General features: G+C 40.9%; 1 protein-coding gene across 3 annotated transcripts; it reads right to left on the bottom strand.

The window, feature by feature from the left end:
- Positions 1–375: 375 nt before the first annotated feature.
- Positions 376–21,710, bottom strand: LOC105938343 (probable ribonuclease ZC3H12C). 3 transcript variants are annotated; one of them, XM_036138953.1, is made up of 6 exons: positions 21,228–21,710; positions 14,753–15,622; positions 10,576–10,715; positions 10,170–10,404; positions 9,782–9,888; positions 376–6,425 (listed from the first exon to the last, which is right to left on the bottom strand). In XM_036138953.1, exons 2-6 carry the CDS (start codon positions 15,508–15,510, stop codon positions 4,984–4,986), a joined length of 2,682 nt encoding a protein of 893 aa, XP_035994846.1. In that variant the 5' UTR covers positions 15,511–15,622; positions 21,228–21,710; the 3' UTR covers positions 376–4,983. The 3 variants fall into 3 exon arrangements, with proteins under 3 accessions (XP_035994846.1, XP_035994847.1, XP_035994848.1); XM_036138954.1 differs by lacking the exon at positions 21,228–21,710 and adding an exon at positions 15,813–16,081; XM_036138955.1 differs by lacking the exons at positions 376–6,425; positions 9,782–9,888 and having other exon boundaries at positions 10,166–10,404.
- Positions 21,711–22,856: the final 1,146 nt, after the last annotated feature.

The raw sequence follows: 22,856 nt of genomic DNA on the forward strand, positions 1-22,856 counted from the left end.
AATTGAGCCTGTAGTAGCTGGTTTAAGCCGGTTTATTTTGTGTTATCCATAATTAACTTGCATATTCATCAAATATTGTGATCTTTTAAATAACATAAAGTTAAAAAAGTTATTTAATGGTAATATAAGGTTCTGACTTTACCAATCACAGTCGATACATTCTTTTAATCCCGTACTTCATAGAGATTTTAGTGTAAACTCAATGTTGATTCAGTCAGCAAATTTACTTATTAAAGAAAACTATATGCAGAATTGATGTACTACCACCTTCAAACTATTAACCATACAGTAACAAAAGTTAAAAATCTGTGGGATAATGTTCTAGCTTTCCCTTTTAATGACATTCTCTGTTCAGATGCAGATCCAAGCAACGTATTGAAGTTTGAGTAGAGCTTTTATTAGTCTTAGTTAAATCACATACAAGAACAGTCACAATGCCTCATTTAGCTAATTCCCCAGAATCCATGTTGAAATATGCAGTAAACAACTTTTGGGGTTTAAGGACCCAGCATTGTAACGTCTTTTGCTTTAAAGCTCTTCATATCTGACAGAAGAGTTGGTATTGAAACAATGGTAAACTCTTGAATTGCCATTTAAAATGTCTTTTGGTTTAATATAAGCACCGTTAGCCTGAGCATAAAGAAACGCTGGAACCTACATGTTTATTTGGCTTGGGCCTCCAAAATGGCAACCCTGTTACTGTTGCGCTAATTAAGTTGTGTTACAGCAGGGTAGAAATGGTGGTGTGACAAAACTGGTAGCAGATAATATCATTCAACCTTTTTGTAGTCCCACATAATGTCTAAAAAAAAAAATCACCTTTCCCAAATTATAGTGTTGGACAAGACTATAAAAATGTAATTTGCAGATAGTAATTATGACTTTGTATTCAGACTTGACTGTAGTCAAGTCTCCATCTTGACTACAGGGGTTTGACTAATTACTGTTCATTAAATTCAGGAAGCAATTTGCAAATTTATAAAACTGAATGACAAATTTGCATTTTGCAAATTATAAGCACCGTTAGCCTGAGCATGAAGAAACAGGAATGAAATGCACATCCCAGTGTACTGTATACACTTGTTATGTTAGCTTGCAGCCTTGTTGCATTTGTTCTAAAAAAAAAAAATGAAAATCTTAACAAGTGTTGAATAATTTGGTGGAAAAGGACGATATTTGGAAATTCATATCAAGTAAAAAAAAAAACTATCAAAAAAGTCGAGAAAAAAAACACACAAAACATTTGTTTTAAATTTGTTTGTTTTCATGTCTCCCAAAAATAAGCTAGCATGCAGCTTACGAACAATAGCAACCTTGGTTAGCCAGTAACAGAAAACTGGATATTTGTTTCAAGTTTAATCTGGAATCATTGCGTCAAGTAATGTTGTTTTGGTGTAGGCTAATCTTTAAAAACTATTATGTATTCAGCATCAGTCAAACATACTAAATCTCTTAAGATAAAATACAGTTGGAAAAATTGGTTTCCAAAAAAACCTTAGGACAATACAAAAAATGCTTTGCTCTCACACAAACGAAATGTTCTTACATGCAAAAATGAACAGAACATCCCTAAGGGCGTGATAAGTTTACACAGCACACAGTGCCAGGTGAGCAGGATACAAAAACATTTGTTAGGAGGGAAATCAGCTTTCCGTTGAACAAATAGCAGTGATGGAGGAGAGCGGTTTTGCCTGCTCAAGAGATTCCAGGCAGCAGTAAAACAAATAAGGTTGCACATTTAAGGAAAATAAATGTTTAAAGCCTGTTGTGCTGCTCTGATAACCTTTTAGTCATTGATTTACTTCACAGGTTATTACAGACTGTTTGGTTTCATACCTGTTCTACCCTGACTAAGTAACTGTCCCATAAATAGTGAGAATACCCCAGCTTTATGTACATATCGGAAAATACTTACACCCAGACCAACTCAGCCTCTTCCCAACCAGTGGTAAAGATATGTTCTTTATTTTGAACTACATTGTATTACAATTTGAGTTCACAAACAAATGCTTCTCCCAAAAATACACTTGACAGTTTCCATTTCTTCGCAATCACAATCTTGCAAAAAGGAATACAAATCCCTGTCAAATAAAAGCCTCGGTACCAAAGGTGACAAAAGTTAGCCACACAATCTAAAGTATTCAGCGCAAAACCCTTTTGTTTAACTTTCATATAAAACAATGCCCTTGTTTCAAAGGTTTAAGGATACAATTTGTATCAACAAAGAAGGGTTATTCTTGCTACTATAAATTATGCCATCTAGGCATGAATTTTCTCCAGAAAGTTCCTCAGCATTCAAATGACCCAACTTCTGGATAAATAAACTTGACTATTTCTTTTAACAGTTGCAGTTTAAGTCGGTTACATTAAAGAATCTCTAGCAAAATTGAAAAATTGCTTCAAAAGGACATCAAACTACTAAGGGAAGCACATGTGACTCTTGAAACGGTTGTAATAAATTAAAGCTGAATAATTGGGATGTCGCATTTGAAACTAATTTGAACAATATTCCGCGGAATACTCTGTGTTCCACTCCGTGTGTTTTTTTTCACACCATGATGCTGTTAAGCCCAAAATTATTTAAACCCCTGGCATATTTAGATTTAAACTAGCCATTTAGTTTTACCAATTGTTCTGAATGGCAGAAGGAGTTTGGATGTTTTGGATTTGGGTGATGGTTAGGAATCCTCCCAACCTCAAAGACTTGGAGCTCATCACAATAACAATTAATTTCTTTTGATACATTGCCGATAATAATAAACAGATAAACTGATTATTAAGAAGGGTGTAAATATCTTGATATGACATTGCGAATACAATGTATATAAAACTAGAAAATCTAAGCAATAGAATTTGTATTTAAAATTTAAGCCCTTTTAATATTGCTTTACTTTCTTTGGATTCCTCCTTTTTTAATCAAAGACGATCTTCTTCATAGTTAATTTGTAATGGAAATCTACCAGGTGTATGTATAATTTTGGATGCAACAGTAGAGTTGAAGAGCCCAACAAAGAAGACTGACGTAATTAACTAAATAATAAAAATAATCAAATAAATAGAACGGCAAATCTTGGTGGCACCAGAACTGACAAAGACTCTTGGAAAGGTGTTGAAACGTTTTCAGAAAAAAAAAAAACAAAAAAAAAAACTGAGCGCAAGTCCGTTTCAAGCCTGTTTACTGTTGCGATGTCCCGGATAACTGAGAATTTGCACAGGCATGAAAACAACAAAAACATTTGGAAAAACAACAACTTACAAATAGAATATTATCCTTTTTGCCTTGAGAATGGTGCAGTCAAATTTGATCAAAATAGCTTTTTTGGTCCAACTTTCTTTTTTCCAACTTCACAGTTTCCAGCTGTTTCCAAGAACATTGTGTAGAGCTCAAATATACCGTTAACAGTCTCGCACAAGAAAAAGCACCCCCTCTTTCGATTCAAGAGTTTGAACAAATACAAAAAAGATACCACCATGTTTACACTTTCTTTGCACTAAAGTTTAAAAAAAAATGCGCCTGGGAAAAAACAGATAATTGTCAAATAAATTAGCAAATCTGCAACAGAATGGATGAAAAAGAAGACTTCAATAAACTGGAGCAACGTTAAGAAGAGAGGGCCAAAGTTCCTCCGCAACAATGAACAAGACTGGTACAATCATACAGAAATGACTGCATCAATCCTTTGCTGCCAAAAATGGTTTTAAAATGATTATTTTTGATTATGGGTACTTTGGTTTGTTTTTGAGCTGAGCTTCTTTATTTTGACTTCATCTTTGACTTAAAACAATCTAATTATTGAATCTTTTGCATGGTTTTCCCTTAAGGTTAAATTTAATTAATAATACACTCTGGTACACAAGATGACTTTCATGTAATGGTGTGAAAAACACAAGACTGAAAGAGGTAGTTTTTTTTGTACCATAACTTTGTTTACGTTGCTGTTTGTCTAGTCAAATGATCTGTGAATGTTATTTTACACAAGGTACAATTAACAGATACTGAAAATGGTCAGATGGTTAGAAATGATTCCCCATCTAAGGAAGACTAAACTGTAGTGGTGGATGCCACAGACTGTGGATTTTACGCAACACAGTCATGTAATCAACACCTTTCCAATAAAAAATAAAATAAACGTCATTCAGTGTGAACATTTTCACCCATTACTGTAATATCATTTAACAGATTTATACTCTTTTAATATAAAAAAGAGGGAGAATTTTGTGGTTTTTGGGAGTAAGAAAATCTGTGTTAAAACCTGATGAACTAGGAAGTGAGCCGAGCAGAGGAAATAACGCTTTCTCAGTGGTGAAAAACGGCTTGGGGTTTTCAAGTGGAGTTTTTGCTATCTTTTTTTGTGGGTGCTGTTAGAGTTTCACTTCCCTTTGGGGGAAATCCACAACATCTCCCAACAACCGATGTGGCACCTGTCAGCGCAGACTGAAACACTAGCTCAGCAAGTTAAGCCAACCAAAGCAGAAATGCAATAAAATGCACAAATGCATTTCTAAAGAAAGTAAAGTAGGGGAAAGGAATACAAATAAATATATTATTTTATACACGCTATGTTGACAGACGGACAGTTTAATTTATACCCTGATATGATTGCCCCTTTAAAATATGCCGAGACAAAAGAAAAAAATCAACACAACTACAGAAAGTGCCAAAAACTTAATTTAAAAAAACTATATAACTTAAAATGTAACAAATAAATATGAAGAACTGTGTCCCTCTTTAATGGTCCCTCTAAGCCATCCATCAATTCTCAGAAAATAAAATAATTTAACCCCAACCTTTCCTCATCTTAAGTGCTGAAATAAAAGGCATATTTAGACAAGGATATGTTAATTTTAAAACTTTTGTATTCAAAAATACCATAAAAGGAATAACTTCCCTAAAGTTAAAGTAGGCTTTCAATACTGAGACGACTTCATTGGGTTTAACCTGAAAGGGGCAGTAATTGTGTGCACTTCCCCTGTAGTCTGCTTTTAAGAAACCTGCTGCAATTTCTCTAGCAGAATTGAAGCTGCAAGCTCCTGGGCATCTGTCACGTGAGGGTTTTTGGTCATCACCTTCCTCACCAAATCTGTTGGGAAGATGGCACATAGGTTGACAAAAACCCTCTCTCTGAGGTCCTGATACTGACCCGAGGAAAATTGCCCAGAGTAGTGGCGCTCGTTCAGCGGGGGGCTCTTGTGAGTGGCATTGGATCTGAGGGACTGCTGTGGGGATGGTGGGACACTTGAAGCTGAGACACCATGTGGGGCCGATGGGAATTGCTGGCCCCAAGGAGAGTGCCAACCCTTGCCGTGAAGTGGGGGAAAGCTCTTGTAGGAAAACAGATCATAGCAAGGCTTCATAGATGGCTCGTGGTCAGAATCCCAATGTGTCTTATCCTGATGATGTCGGGTTACCCCAGAGTAGTTTTTTCTTGTATTAAGGGGTGATCCTTTGTATATTGCCGAGTCCTGGAGTTCACCTTCCCACGAAGTTAACACATTAGGACGGAAGGGTGAGTTCTGGGAATGGGGATGAGAAGTTGATGTTTGAGGTAGATGAGGTGGTTGTTCCCCTGGATAGTTGCTTAGCAGGGGATGTTGATGCTGGGGTAGGATGTTAGCTGAAGTGGTTTTGCGGCGGCATGGAGATGCATGAGAGCTAACTGAACAAGGAAGTTCCTCAATGACAGACCCTTGCGTTCTCTGCAATCTTTGAGAAACGGAATAACCACAAGGGGAATGCTGGCCCATTCCAGAGGACACCCGACTTGCTGCATGGCCATATGGGCCACCATAGTGATGATGGTAGTGAGGAAGTTGATGTTGGCATTTGGGGCAGTTGTCTGACATAGGGCCAGGGGGGAAATAATTTGAGCTAATACTGTTATCACTGCTGCAGTCAGATGGAAGAGAACTTGCTTGCAGACCAGCTGGTAAGTTACTTTCTGGGGTCTCTGGCACCATGAGACGGAGACTTGAATAGGCCTTTACCAGAGACCTGCAGCCCACCACTGGAGAACTGCATCTGTTGTAGCTGTCAACTAAACTTGAACCATAAGCTCCGTGACTCTCCTCGAGTTGCGGCCACCTGTCCAGATGTCCTAATGAAGAATGACCCCGATTGATGCTGCTTCCCTTAAACCCCTCTGGTTTGGAATACATTTGAAGTTTGTCCTCCGTGAGCTCACAAGGTGCACTCCTGGGACTCTGGTTTGGAAGTTTACTACCATGTCCTGGTTCAGCTTCAGGCATCTCTTCTGGTTGACACCTGCTTTGGCTCTTCCCCATCAAGGCATGTTCCATCAGGCCTCTGGAAGCTGCTGATGAAATTCTGGCACTGGCACGGAGCTCGTCAGCCACTGAGCGCTGGGGCTGACTTCCTCTTTCTGGGTGGTAGAATTTACACTTATGGCCATATGTGCATTTCTTTCCTAGGGAACAAAGAAGAGTGTAAAATATGGGTATTTTTTGTGAATTGACACGTTTTCAGATATTAAAGTCGATGAACAATAAAAAAAATACATTAAGGTACTTTCATGTATAACCAGTGGCTCTTAGTGTGCCTGTTAAAAAACATGTTTTTGTGATATAAATAAAAGGGCCATTGTAAACTATCAAAACGTTTTACACCAATGACGTGACACAAATTATTCGCAATTCAACTGGAAAGAGCCCAAATCGGATAAAAGGAAAAGAAGAATAAAAAGGTGCAATACTGGTAATACTAGTACTAATTTGAAGCACCTCAGCATTGAGTCTTTTCTATTGGGAATCTACCAGCATCCTACTTCTTGACTTGCCAGCATTTGCTAAAGTTTTCAACATCTATCAGAGTGTGAAGGCATCCCTTGTCCACAACCCTTTAGGTGACCTCAAAGATATTCTGTCAAATTATCTTTAAGCTCTGGCTAGGCCAGTCCAGAACTTGAATATTCCTCCCATGAAGTCATTCTTTGTTGATTTGGATCTACGGGTGAAATTGCTTTGATACTGAAAAATAAAATGTACTTTGTATCCAGTTTTCTCCCTGATAACTTAAGGTTTTGGGTTGACACTGTGGGAGAATGTAAGAGATTGTTTTCACATGTAGAACACACTCAGTACTTGTTTTTTAAAAAAAATGGTACTTAGTAGTTTTTTTTTATAACTCCTGTGTGCTTGTATGGATGGCTTACAATGTCAGGGTATGCTTCGTCTGAGATGATGAATGATATCCTCGGATTAGCCTCGCAAATCCTTACCACAGCATCACTGAGCTCCTGGACAATTTGAGGTGCAACCTGGTGGCGTCAGATTGACCTAAACGTGATGTTCCAGAGATGCTCTATTGGATTTCGGTCAAGGAAGCCTGGAGGCCAGTCAATGTTATCAATTCCTTCATCCTCCCGGAACTGCCTGCATAAGCTTGCCTTATGAGGCCAGGCATTATCATTCAACAGAAGGAACCACTACACCAGCAAATGGTCTAACAACTGATCTAAGGATTTCATCATGATATCCGAAGGGCAGACAGGGTGACACCGTTTATCCTTTACAGGTCTGTGCATCCCTCTGTGGATACGGTTCCCCACACCAACACTGACCCACCACCAAACAGATCATCCTGAATACTGTTGCAGGCAGCATAGCGTTCACCGCAGCTTCTCGGGGCGACGTGGCACAGAGGTTAGGGAGTTTGTCTTGCAATTGGCGGGTTGCCAGTTCGATCCCCCCGTACTGACTGTCTCTGTCGTTGTGTCCTTGGGCAAGACACTTCACCCGCTTTGCCTGCTAGCGGTGGTCAGAGAGCCCGGTGGCGCCCGTGCATGGCAGCCTCACCTCTGTCAGTCTGCCCCAGGGCAGCTGTGGCTACTAACATAGCTCACCACCGTCAGGGTGTGAATGTGTGTGTGAATGACTGATTGTAGTGTGAAGCGCTTTGGGGGTCGTCAAGACTAGTTAAAGCACTATACAAGTACAAGCCATTTATTCTCCAGACACTTTCATGTCTGTCACGTGAGCTCAGAGTGAAGCTGCTCTCATCTGTAAAAAGAGCAGGGCTCTGGTGCTGAACCTGCCAATTCCAGTGTTCTCTGACAATTGCCAGACAAGCTCCACAGTGCTGGGCAGTGAGCACAGGGCCTACCAGAGGACGTCGGGCCCTCAGGCCACCCTCATGAAGTCTGTTACTAATTCTTTAGTCAGAGAAATTAATGCCAGAAGTCACTTTGTAGGGCTTTGTAGTACTTATTTTGTTCCTCCCTGCACAAAGGAGCAGATACCAGTCCTGCTGCTGAGTTAAGGACCTCAGGCGGCTTCTAGAGTACATGCCTATCTCCTGGAATTTCCTTCATGCTCTGGGAGACAGATAAAACGTTCAGGTAATGGCACATACTGTGGCATCCTGGTGGAGTTGGACTGCCTGTACAACCTCTGAAAGATCCAGGTATCGCATCATGCTGTCAGTGGTGAAACTGACCCTGGTCAAGGAAGACTACAACCAATAAAATGAGGAGGAAAATAATGTCTGTGTCCTCCACCTGCAACACCATTCCTGTTTGTGGGGTCGTCTCATCATCGCCCCTTCAGTCCACCTCTTGCCAATTTCATTAAAGGCATACTATGCAACATTTTTTAGTTAATTATTGTGTTCCATACCGTTTTGGATGATTAAATGAGTCATTTCAGGTCGAACAAAGGTTTTCTTGGCCGCCCTAGTGGTCTGTGGGGGAAATACTGCACTTGCAATTGCAAGAGCCCTCGGTCTTGCTTTACGGCGAGAACTGCTACACGCCCCCAGTGAAAGGCATGCTCGTTGCTAGATTTGTGCAGTTATTATGGCGGAACCAGCGAGAAAACAGCGAAAGCCCATGTCGGAGCAGGCAAGAAAGAGGAAAATGGCTCTGGACAGAGAGAAGAGTCCTACACGGGTGAACATCGAGCAAGCTTTTTCAGAATGGTGAGAGCTAAAAGAAAAAGAAGGCTGCAAGGCTGATGCGGACCTCGCGTTTCTGCTGATGCGATTGTAAGTAACATTATAGGGTTTCCCTCATGCTACCGCCTGGCCAACATTCCAAAAAAAAAAAAACTAACTCCATATCCGCAAAGCTTGTCTTCCCCCCCCCCCTCCCCGCTCTGCCGGTCGCGCAAAAGCTTGTCCCCCCCCCCCCCCCCCCCCCCCGCTCCATCGCGCTAAGCTTGTCTCCCCCCCGCTCCGCTCATCCGGTAAGCAAATTCCTAGGAGAAACACTGCATTGGAATGGTTTCTCTCTCTCTGTGTGCATGTTCATACTTTTACTGTGTTAGTAGACATGGTGATTCGTTGCGTTCGCCTGTCTGCTAAGCTCAAAACAACCGCGTTTGGCTTGACGGAGAAACCAGTAGAAAAGCTGAGCATCTTTATGACAGTGCACTTTTACTTTCGCCCTCTGGGGGGAGCCTCGCAGGAAAATCAACCCCGGTTGCATAGTATACCTTTAACATCAGAACAGCCGACACTGATTTATAACCCCCTTTACAGCCGAACTGACCATATCAATATTCCAAAAGTTTGATTGATTTGATATTATCCTTTAATTGTTTTAGGCAGTGTATTAGTTTAAGGCTGTGCTCATGCATCCTTTCATTTTTAATATTTCTCCTTGCATAATATACCCCTCACATGGAAAAAAAGTTTTATTCCCGCAAAAATATGGCATTTTAGGACTGTGTACAGTTTATAAAACCAATGCAATTACTGACAAGATGATGACAAAAAAGACACAGTTGAAAAGGTTTTGGAATATATGTATACATTTAAATATAATACCATAAGGACAGGGCTGTTTCCGAGGTTCAGGAGCAACTGGCCTCTTCCTTAGGAAATTTTCCAGGCTTGGTCCGTGGCGTCCAAGTGGATCATCTGGAGGCATGAATCTAATTGCACAATTCATAAAATTTGATCAAATAAGAGTATATCAAACATTGAAAAGCTAAGGTTCTCTTTTTTGTTTTGCAATGCCAAAGAATCAAGATCTTTGACAGCCACAGCATCAGGTGCTCTTTTACCTTTTCACATATTTGATACCCCTCAATATTTTTACTAATACAGATAACTTGAGTTAAGAAGCCCCCCCCCAAATTTTGTTCTTGGTAGTTTTCCTGGAAAGTTTAGGTTTTTATTTGGTCTCTGACTTGTTTCATTTGGGGATGCTTACTTGTCATTCACAAAGGAGTACATCAGCAGGCGCTCGTCAATAAACTTCTTCCACTCTGTCTTCTCATTGGCTAGGTCTCGGTAGTTGTCATTAGAAACAATTATGCCATCCGATTCATAGGCCAGTTTGACAATGAATCTGTCATCATAACAGACCACACGTCGTCCCTGCACACGGCGGGACGGAGTGAAAACTAGTATCTTTTCTTTCTCTAGTCGCCTCAGGAGCTCTTGATCTACAAAAATGGAGGGAGAAGCACGTAACGATTAAAAACAATAGAGTAGGAAATGGATCAGAGTTTGTTTTTTGTTTTGTGGAAGGGGGACGTTTCCCCTCCAACAATAAAAGCACATGCTTTCTTTCACAGGGATTTAAAATGATTACTGAAAGCTGTGGTAGTTGTTACCAGTAATGGGAGCATCAGGACGCGACTGCTCCTTTCTCCAGGCTGGGACAAAAACTGTGATGTCACGGTGACCTCGCTCCAAGAACCAATCAACAGCCAGCTGAATCCCTTGGCAGGAGAACACCTCCTTATTTCCATGACTGCATGGGCAGAAAGAAAAATTTAGTACACGTGGTTGTTGCTAGAAAATTGACTCTGCAGTGTGAATATGATTGATCTAAGGAGTAAGCAAAATTATTAAACTGTAAGACTTTAGATTTCTCCATGACATTGAGAAGAGCTGGAAAGCTTCTAAAACCCATGGCGCGTAATTTTCATTTTTTTTTAGTTTAGCTTATCTAACATTCAGTCAAACTAGCGACATAGAAACACATACATTAGACGGAATACTTTAAATTCTTTTGATATTCTAGGATGGACAGGTGCCCATCCATGACAAAACGTTTATTATAACAGATTTGGGATGGGTTTTAGTCCTGTGATTAACATAGGCACATTGGGAATGACAAAGTTGGCTCTGCATCAAAACATTGAACCTAGACAGTAGGCATTTATCAATCTTGTGTGAAACACCAGAAAATATTCTGAAACTACTGTCTTTTAAAGGGACCATGACAACAATTTTAATTTTTCCGAGGCTTTGGGGGTATAATATGGCTTGTTGTGCACTGATGAGGCTAGTGTTAATATCTAAACCGAATAACAAAGGACCTGCTCAGGGATGGTCAGCTTTCTTAATTTGCTCAAAAACGGTCAGATCAGAAAACAGGTTGTCTTTCTATGTAAGTTGTCTTTCTATGTAATTCATATTCTCCAATCAGAGCACACCATCAAGAAAACAGCCTTCCCCCTCCCCTCCCCTCTCCCCTCTTCCTCCCAGCTGCTGCACCATCTGACTTGAGAGGAGGAAGGCGGAGCAGCGAGCAGACGGCAGCCCCAGATCAGCCTCCCCTGTATCGGCTCAAGCAGGAGGCAGACAATCACATATTCAACCTCAAACTACCTTCACAGCGCGAGGGCAGCTGACATGTTAAGGGTGGTCAGAAATGTATGAAGAGGAGGTGAGGGGGTGGTGGTGGTGGAAGCAGATCAGGGGATTCGAGGCTCGAAGGAGGGCAGCAGCTCAGTACACGTCAAGCTCAGTGTGCGTCAAACTAATAGCAGCCAGTGTTACCTTATTTTGACTGGGGGGTTTTCTCCTGGACGGGAATTTAACTGACCACTTTAATGTTGCTCTCAAACAAGTCCTTATCGAATATAAGGCTCTGTCCACACGAAGACAATCACATAAACATTAAAGAAAAAATGCATGACCTCACGAGAGGATGCAGCACCACTGAAAATACTGCAGTAGGTATGCCGGGCCCATTGGTGGCGCTGTGACACTGCTACAGAAACACCTAAAAAACATCAGGCATGTGCAGACAACTCACGTGAAGTAAACACAGCACCATGCCGGGGGATTACAAAACAAACATTTAAACATGTTCAACATGATCTTTTTGTGGGTTGGCAGGGGACTGTGTAGAGCGGGCTCACGAGAAGAGAAGAATCCGAGGATGCTACTGACAGCCATAACAAAGCCAATATTTTGCCTTAACATGAATGCAATACCAAACGCTGCCATGTTTTGTTGTTATTTGTGCAAGTGATGCCCAGGCAGGGTACAGAGAAAGGCGAAGCTGCAACGTCGTCGTTTCAGAAAAGATGCAGTTTGCATGTACACATGAAAACACGGAACTGGCATTTTGAAACATGTAAAACTCTGGGACCTGTTTTCCAAAAGTGATTGCTTAGGCTCTCCCAAAATGCTGGATCCTTGTGAACGCGCAGTCTAACTGACAAAACGTGCAAATATGCCTAATCTTGTTCTCGTGCGGCTAGAGCCTGATGGTGAATTTTACTTTATCCATCCCTCCTGGCAAGTTACATCACATTTTAGAAAAACATATCATCTGATGTTGTAAAAAGAATCATGGAAGCTGATAGTTCATCAGCTTTTCAGAGGGAATATCCACCTATCAAGCTTTGGTGCTTGGTTCTCTGCTTACTTTTTGGTAAAAAACAATGTTAGTTGTCAAAGTCTAACCAAGTCTTTATTGAGGTAGATGAGTCTGCTTGACAGTTTCCTGCCGAAAACACAGCATACAGCTAATCATCAAGATGAGAATGAGATGATGACCATGAAGTGTTGAGCACCTTAAACTTTGAGCTGAAGAAGGATGTGATGTATGATTTATGAATATATGCAATCTAAAGACTTCAAATCCCTACAATGTCTTGGCTTGCCACAACAGCACATCATGATCTGCGAGTCTCTGCTCTTATCTTCTATTATGCAGCATTCTTCTCATGCATACAGAACAACATACTCAACACTAACTCACCTCCTGCTCATACTGGACAGCTTCCTGTGACAGCACCACAAACAAGCAGCTTTTCTAACTGTATGATGTTGTCCAATTGGTTTGGTCCACTTTCAAAAGTGTTGGGGGAAATTACCAGTCCAAATGGTGTGAATTATTTTTTTTTTGCATTCCTTTTGCATTCGAAACGAGTCACTCCCACTATGCTGGTCTGAAAAGCACCTTAAATTGACATAAGGAAAATGTTTTTCTGCAGACATTTTACAGGGGGCTTCTGACTTCAAATTCTATAATGTAGTAAGAATAATAACAAAGTTGTGACCAATCCCACCTGGAGCTAAATCTGATCCTTCTTAGATTAAATAAACTGAAGGCAGGGATCCATCCACTGATCCAGACTCTATGGTAGCTAATTTTACAAAGACATACACTGTTGCACACTTTTATATTCAAATATACATTGTATTCACATAAATCATATGTAATTAGATCTTTGACATTTATCAAATATATTTTGCCGGGTTACCCAAAATATAAATGCACACGCAGAGCTTGTCATGGAAGCCCTCTGCTATTGGACAGGCTGCTTGCTATAGAATGAGCTGTCTGCTCTGTCATCACAGTCTTTTTGGTTCTACTTTACTGTTGAGAAGGAGAAAATAAAAGATACTTTTAGAACATTTGAAAGTGATACTTTAATATACTGTAAACCGAGATCACAACTTTGTATTTGGATAGTTGGAGCTTCACAGCAGAGCTTCATTAGACAACTTTATGAATTACAAAAAGTGGTTTTATGTTTTAAGCACCTTTAATCTCTTTGTGCCTCGGATAATTTGTGATTTGGAAGGGAATGCGGCCATCTTGAATTAACTTGCTACAAAGTAAGAATATTTACTAGAAAAACTAGAAAAAAACAAGTATACTGTGGTTACAATTAGTGGTGTGCCAATGGTGCTGACTGCTAGCAACTACTAATAGTATGCTGCTAATACAGATTTTTCAAATTATTATTATCATCGGTTTTTATTTTCTCGACTTTGTTTCACTGAAATGGTGAAACTCTCAATTTTATATTATACTGTGTGGTTTTACTTCTCTCTATCTTTCACACACTCACACAGTGAAACCTGTGCTTCGCTTAAGAATAAATAATGCTGTTTACTGTAGAAAGACTTGGTAAATTGCTCCGTCAGTCAGTCACTGTGTTGCTGAAGATCGCGGCTTTTAAAGAGCCCCCCCCACACACACACACACACACACACACACACACACACACACACACACACACACACACACACACACACACACACACACACACACACAGACACCCTCTCACCCAACAGTCTATATTTAAGATTCAGCAAATCAGCAATTGGCAAGAACGGGGATGAATGAACCACCATCATGCCTCTAATGTAATTATCAACTTTGTGAATATAGATAGAATTGAAGATATTAATAAAGAAACTCAGAATAATGGCTGTAAAAGCCTTTTCCTTATTCACATAAGCTTCAGCAACACCAAAAACTGCTTTATACACTGAGTTTATATATCTGGAGATGGGAAACTATCTCCAGATATATAAACTCAGGATCCCATCAGAACTCCTGAAACATTAGATTACAAACTTACCAGCATGTTAGGTACTACTGTTTGCTAATTTGGACATTCAGATATTTGGGTTGTCCCATTCTTCAACCTCAGTGGAAAAAATAACAACTTATATCGCAGATCTTTTTCTAAATCAAATATGCTGGTGTGAGCTACTGTCGTCTGTTTGCCAAGTAAGAAGAGCTTTGTTCCTCACCTCATGGCTACGTTGCTGCCATCTATGACAACAGGTCGAAAGTTGTCCTTGTCTTCCAGCAGAGGCGACGGGGACTGCAGCCGACAGGATTCAAGTGAAGAGTTAGAAGTCAAGGATGACAAAGATGAGGAAGGAGACTGAGACACAGTTGGACCTTTCTGATGTTCCATCTCTGTCTTGGTTCCCAGTTTGACCAGCTCTCCCAGAATGTCATTAATAAGTGCATCTGGGCCCAATTTCCTCAGGACTAGCAGCACCAGCTCCTCAGAGTAGCCCAGCTTGAGAGCAAACTCAACCTTGGTGCGACAGTCTGAAATGAGGTCAGAGGGAGCTAATGCTTGTGACTGTGGTGGCTCTCCTGTGGACAGGTTTGTTGCCAGGTCCAGCCTGACTTGTTTGCACTGGAAGGAGGAGTTTTGGGGTGAGTGAAGCTGATCTTGGCGGGAGATGTCAGGTCCAGAATCAAAGCTGGTCTGATGTTGTTCTTCATCATTGTCGGAAAGAGCACTCTCCTCTGAAAAAACACTGCAACTGCTGCTGCTGCTGTAACTCAGATTTGTACTCAGGCTATTCGTGCTCCCACCAATACTGTAACTGCTCCTGCTTTGGACATCACCTCTGACCTGCAAGACTTCAGAAGCCTTCAGAATATTTGAGGCTCCCTGCCTCTCAGCACCATCCAAATGGAGATAGTCCAGATCCAGCCCTAGGCTGAGCATGTGGCCAGTTCCATCCTCCAGATGGTCCTTCAGGCCCATGAATCCTTCTCATGCATCCAGCTCCTCTTCCTCCGTCAGCTCCCAGGCACCTGATCAAGCTCACAACTTGTGCTGGTGTAAAACTGCTCCCCGACAGGCTCTGCGAAGGAGGCTAGGAGAAAACAAATACAAACAAATGGGTAATTTCCAGGGAAATACAGCAGGATTTGCACATTGATTTGAATATCCAAGTGTTGCTATGAGTAATTTCTCCAAGATGAAATTTTGCGAAGAGATAAAATCAGAGAATACCTGCCTAACCAGTCTCTAAATATACCATTCTGCTGGATAAAAACCATTACCAGTTTGCTTTTTGATATTTAGGTGTTCCCATTGTGTGTCTTCAGGCAAAAAAAAGTTTAATAAAATTGATTAGCGTCCTTTGTTGTTCATGGGCTGCGCTGTGGAGAAGAGGTGTGTGCAGTTTCTTGGCAGTAAAAAGGGTTTTTAATCCTCTCCCGGGGCATTAGTGGGTTTTCTTTGGTTACTCTGGCTTCCTCCCACAGTCTAAAAAAACGATGGTAAATTTGTCACACACAATTGTCCTTAGGTACGAGTGTGTGCCTGTTTGTTGCCCTGTGATGGACTGGCGACCTGTCCACGGTGTGCTCCACCTTATCAACGACTGTTGCAGATAGGCCCCTCCCACAACCCCGGTGACGCAGCATGGATTAGCGGGTGTAGACAATGGATGAGTGGATGGCTGGATGTCTACCAAAGCAAACTGTAAAACGGTATTGCAGATAATGCATTCTAAATATGAGATGCATGGCACAGCAGCATCACTTCCTGGTGACTGGGACAAGTTGAGACAAAGCCTCCCTGCTACACCCATCTAATTTGCCTGTTAGTATCTCTTTCATAAAACAAGAACACCCCTATGATATCAGCTTTCAAACACAGAAAAAAACTTCAGGAAGTGTATTAATTCAGGACTCAAATTGGCATTTGGCAAATTGACAATTGTCAGCTTTTTAATTGACTTTGTTGACTTCCAATAGTTACGGTTTAGGAAATAAAAAAGTCTAAGGAAGTCTTTGCTAAATCTTGAAGACAGACAAAAAGGTTCCATTTGAACTCACTGCAGCAAACAATATGCAATGTGGAAAGTAACATAGGTTTTGTTGTTGCATCTGACTCTCCCAGGAGCAGCGTGTGCATCCCTGTCATGTGGTGGTGCAACTGTGGTTATTCTAATGTGTTTTTGTGATTTCCCCCATGTATTTCTGCTGGGTTTCTTTGATTCATGGTTTTGCAGCTTACTAATTTTAACCAAGAAAACAAGCAACAAAAACTGTAGCAGGAAAGCAAGGAGGAATTACATAAAGAAATGCAGGATTTTTTTTGTACTGGTGAATATGAATAATTTAAACTTGTATGCAGTTTAAATTAGTTTGTCAAAATTTAAGTATGCAAAGACTTATCCTAATAGCAAGAAATAAGAACTAATAATAATTGCTCCTATATATCCAGGGTGCATAAACAAGCATTAAGTGCACATTTTAAATAGTGGGTCTTTCAGTGACTATGGGATAATTCCCCATCCATGGATTTGGGTCAGCCTTTTATTAGCTCCATGCATAAAAACATGTCTGTGCACTAAAATACCTTCTGTTTATTGGGACTCACCAAATCTCGTCTTTTGTGCACAGTGCGAAACACACTGTTCAGTCCCAAAGGTATTTACAGTCGCAGACCAGTCATACAATAACTGCAGACAATATAGGCATTTTCTGTTGCTTTTCACACCAACAAACAACATTAGAGCGGTTTGCTGGTCAGTGGAAATACCCTTCATTTTATAGGGTACTTCCACCAAAGTGCTTCAGGCTTTGTTTAACATGTATCTGATTGCATCTGACTGCAGATGCTCACGGATGCGCTTCAGACTCAAGATGCGGCTGAGAAATATAAAGTAGGTCTCAAAAACAATATGAAAATAAGGCAGGAAGTAATATGTAACACTGCAACTTGCCCTTTTACTAATTTTACGTAGGGTTAAAATCTGATGCCAGCAGATTGTGCAAGCTTGGAGATTAAGATCTATCTGTATTTAGGTTAGAAAACATTTTTTTCTTGTTAGGAATTACAGCTTTCGCTGACCTAGTTTCTCAGAACGTGCAGCACTCCGTTTTGATTTAAGAATACCACAACACTCTGGCTGAAGCTTCAAAGGTGAATTGTGAAATAGCAAAAAAGAATTGAAACAGAGAGCGGATGCTAATGCTCCACCCCATTTGCTTCAGAAGGGATCTGGGAATTTCATCCCACAAAGCGATGACACACATCAAGCTGCAAGCAGGCAAACCAGTGGAATTTGGTGATTGCCATGTTGCTGACAAGTACCAATGCAAGCTGGTAACAAATTTAGATAAAGTTAATACGGCACTACATGTACCACAAGCTTTTTAAATTGTCTATCACACTGTCAATAAATTGGTAATACTCCATCTGCAATGTTCACTGAGTTTTACACATGCAGCAGCCATACTGGACTCTGAACTGCTTGAATACCTCCGACTTTCCAAGTGGGAACTCTAACTTTAGGTAACTTTCTTGTCATATTTCCAATTAGGAGCTCAAGAAATCTTACATCCAAGTATGAAAGCACTGCAACAAAATAACATTGTGTCAACTCCAATTATTAAAAGTGTCCATAGTTTATATCTGTAACTTTCAGTGTTTTACACATTGCGACCATATTGGATATTTAACTCAAACTGTTAGACTTTGTAAATTGGAGTCATGACTCAAGGTGACATGCACTCCCGAATGGAAACACAGAAATTCTGACGTCCCAATATAAACAGAATCTGTCCTCCACAATTATAATGGGAGAGGGTGGGAAGGTGATACAAAGAGTGTCACTACAATGTGTGCCATGGGTTTAATGTGTCTCACTGTTGTGCTAAGTCTGCCTCTTACAAATTTTAGGATTTTCAGGTTACTTTTAGAACGGCATTTTCCCGTGCTTTTCTAGGTTTTATACTTGACGTACTTCTTGTAGTATCATGAATGTTGTGTAGCCGAGAAATGAGCAGAAAAACTTGACAACAGGCTACAAATTGACTCTAATATGACATGTAAGGAAGCTATAACTGCTAATGACTTCACAGACCTTCACCTCAAACTATCTCTTTAGCAAGTAGTTGTTTTTTGATGTGAGACAATAAAATATGCGTGTCATACACATGCATAACATTCTGTCTACCCACCACCCTGTACAAAGTTCAAAAGATGAAAAAGCGTGCTTGTGATTACATTTTAGATCTAACGAGTAATATCTGAGATTGCAGACTGAGGCACCGGAAAGCAGGGGCCTCTTTATGTCCCGACCCCGACGTCTAATCTGCCGTGCCACTGTTTGTCATCCTGAATGCCACAAGAGAGCTGGAATAATTTAGTCCGCCGACAACAAAAGACGTACAAAAAGAAGGAGCGAGAGCGAGCTTGTGTGTGTTGGATGGGGTAGGGGGTAGAAGTGTGTCTGGCTTGCTGTCCTTCAACAATGCAGCTGCCACCCAATCTGTCCCCCTGTGACGGCAGTATTGTTCTCTCGGGCTGCGGCAGCATGCACAGACGCAGGCAGGGGGTGGGGTGGGTTGGGGGTGGTTTTAAACCTGTTCAGCCCCCCCCCCCCCCACCCCACCCCCCACCCCACCCTTTCAAATCACACTCACACATACACATATGCAAAATATGGCTGGTAATGCAGCAGACACAGGATCAGCTGTGGATAGAATCTGAGGAGTCAGCAGAAATTTTAAGGAAAACTTAAAAAAAACAAAAAAAAAAGCCAGTGCTGTCTGTGCTGTCTGTTACAACACTGGCTGACTAACACAACTAAGACAAAAGAAAGCAACTATTATTTAGGCTGAAATATTAAATTCCTAAATGTTTATATTCTGAAAATAAAGCATTTTGAAAAACGTTTACATCTTGTGAGGCACCATTCTTTTGACGTTATTCATGCTCTAAAGGACCAATTAGTCTACTTCAAAATTTCCCAATTTTAGCTGTTGTCTTGGCAAAAGAAATTTGATAGTATAATTGTATTTAAAATATTTCATTTGCAGAAAAATCACCCTCTCAATTGAGGAACTTATACATATTTATTCAGGTTCTCATTTTCATCATAACGATTTTGCAAAACTTAATAGGAAAAGATCTTTTTATGCAGCAATCTGCTCATCTATCAAATGTGAAGAATGCAAAAATATGCAATAATATTGTATTTCACTGTTTTTTTTAAATGCATTTGTTTAAATTATTTTCATTTATTCAGTAGTCTAGCAGAGTTTTGCAATTTCTAAGGTTGGGAACCTAATCTTAGAAATTTGGTGAGAAACATTCATACTAACATGATAACCATAAGATAAGATAATCTGTTATGACCGTACCTGATAAAGTGAGCAAACTCAATCTTAATAGCCCATCACACAGCAAACATAACCTATTTATGCCAGATACCTTCTGTGTAAGCTTTTCCACAGAGAGCAGATGTTGCAGCCTCCACCTCAGTGACCCTCACTGCCTGCACTGCCGCTGCACTGCATGCTTCTCCATGTATGTGATGATCCAGGGTTAGCCCCCCTGGGGGTGTGGGGAAGGATGAGCTCCCTGGAGACCAGACCCTGACCAGTCCCTTAGGGCCCGGCGCCGGACGGCTGCCATTTGTCTGAGCCCGGCAGTGATCAACCCAGCCCGATCAGCAACCGGCTGGGTGGAGGGGATGGGCTAAATAAGGGTAATGTGGGCAGGGGTGTGGGGAAACAGATGCCTACTAAGGCCACAGGGGACCTCCCTGAAAGTATCCTCCTCCTCTAACCACCTTTGCCGCTTTCCTGCAACTGGTGGTGTCCAGATTCATCTTTCAAAGATGCATAACACCACTTTCTATCTGTTCTGTTACCCCGTGGGAGGGGGTGGAGGGGGTTTCAGGGTAAACCCTTATTTTCATCTCCACATTCATAGCTAAAACCAGGATGGCGGAGGTCACAGGAAACACTTGGAAAAGTGTCACCGATCAGCATTGGTTTCACAGGTATCCTCATTTAAATGATTCTCAATTGTACTTATGTATAAAAGCAAAGAGAAAGGTAGTCAGATTTAAGCAGAACCTGAACAAATTCTCCCAAAAAGCCATGATAGATTGGTAAATATTTCCAGTTTTCTACATGAAAAAGCTTTCATAAATGGGAAAAATGCACTGCTAATTATCACTCTTAGTTCTTAGGTGAAGGGGTATGATTAGATAAATTTCACTATCCCTTTTCAGACATAATCACCAAACTATACATATAATTATTTGTACATCATGTTTGTATGTGTTACATTTGTAATTTCACTGGATTGTCTGAATTATTCATTTATTCACAGCTATTTTGGCGCCCATTTATACCAAATATAGTTGGCAATCTCCAACAAAAAGATTTTTATTTAATTACGTAGTGAACATTTTTAAATGTTAAGCTCGGCAAACACTTCTGTGAAAAACTCTCAATGATTTTGAGAACATAAATGTTGGAAAAGCCATCATAAAACTAGTCAGAGCAAGTTTTCCCCAAATATCTCTCCCTCTCCTGACACAGAGGGAGAGATATTTGTAATATAGAAAGGTTTCAGCATGTGCATCGCAAAAATGTTACAACCTACAAAAAAGCATGTGTGCAAAATGTGTGCTGCCTCAAGTTAAAGAAAAATGGAAGACAACTTACCACACAGTTCAAAAACTGAGCAGAGAAAAAGCAACAACCCCTCAAAGTTCTGTCATGAAATGCAACCTTTGGTCGATTCAGGAGCAAAGCTGAAAGTCTAAGGAGGGGATTTTCCAGTGCAGTTAATGGTGAAATAAGCCGAGTATGCAAAGATATTGGCAATTTTCCTTTTTTTAAAGGTGAATGGTACAACAAGATCCAATGGATAGCTGGGAAAAATGATGCCAGTCCAAGTGGGTTGTACATAAGGGGATTCCTTTTAAGCTGGAAGCAGTCCTAAGAGATCAACCATTTGCATTGTCCTTTTTGATTAAGAAGCACAATATGATGTCCTGAATCTGCAGGTTTATCACTGTGACTGATAACAGATACAGTGCATCTACCATTCCCTTCCTGCCCTGAGCTGCTCCATTGACCAATATCTGACTAACTAACAAGAACTTCTCACTCCCTGACTTCAGCACAGTTTCCTCTGAGTACTCTCCAAACACCCATCTATCTACCAATAAGAAAGACCACTAAGATATGGTAAAAATAACTCCACCCCTTTCCACCCTCCCCTACCTCTCTCTCTCACACGCACGCATGCACGCACGCACGCACGCGCACACACACACACACACACACCGCCAGCCCGTCAGCCATCTCAACCCATGAATGGACGAGAGGGTGTGAGTTGACAATGGTGGGGAGGGGAGTACAATTGAGGGCCCTCGACTGGCAGCTGCACACAGACACACCATATTTACACACATCAAACACACATGCATGGATCAGAAAGCACCATTAAAAAAAAAATCTAAGAACCCAGTTCTGAGCTTTGCGGAGCACCTGGTCCAGTAAAGGCGACTGCTGCCTCAAACCCCTTTGTCGTATGGGTGGAGGGACAGGCATGGAGCAGACAATAACACAATTACGCTAAAGGTAGTGTGTGATACCAAACTGGAATGCTAGACTATGTTTGTATGTGCTTTAGCACACCTTTAATGGAAGGTTAGCTGGTGGGGAAGAAAACAACGAAATGAGAACATGTTGAAACTAACAAGGCATACAGGGAAAGAAGTAAGAGTAGAGAATTGATGAACAGGTCATGTGTGAACCATTGTCACACATGATCAGCATTTTTAATCGTCTTGTTACTGAAAAGTTCTTTATGGATAACTTGCCTAGCCCTGAAAGTCTGGTAGATTGGGTTCTATTGGGGACCAAATTGCACATTCTCAGCTGGTGTGGTCTGCTTTCACGTTGAACTTTGTCAAATGAACCATACCTTTTCAATTCAATTAAATCCAATTAAATTTTATTTATATAGCGGCAATTCATGACACATGTCATCTCAGGGCACTTTGCAAAGTCAAATTCTGTCAAATCATACAGATTGGTCAAAAAATGTCCTATCTAAGGAAATCCAGCAGATTGCATCAAGTCTTGACAAGCAGCATTCACTCCTCCTGAAAGAGCGTAGAGCCACAGTGGACGGTTGTCTGCATTGTTGATGGCTTTGCAGCAATCCCTCATACTGAGCATGCATGAAGCGACAGTGGAGAGGAAAACCCCCCTTTAACAGGGAGGGAAAAACCTCCAGCAGAACCAGGCTCAGTGTGAACAGTCATCTGCCTCGACTGACTG

This window comes from Fundulus heteroclitus, chromosome 7 (genome assembly GCF_011125445.2).
Source record: "Fundulus heteroclitus isolate FHET01 chromosome 7, MU-UCD_Fhet_4.1, whole genome shotgun sequence".
Classification (NCBI taxonomy): domain Eukaryota; kingdom Metazoa; phylum Chordata; class Actinopteri; order Cyprinodontiformes; family Fundulidae; genus Fundulus; species Fundulus heteroclitus.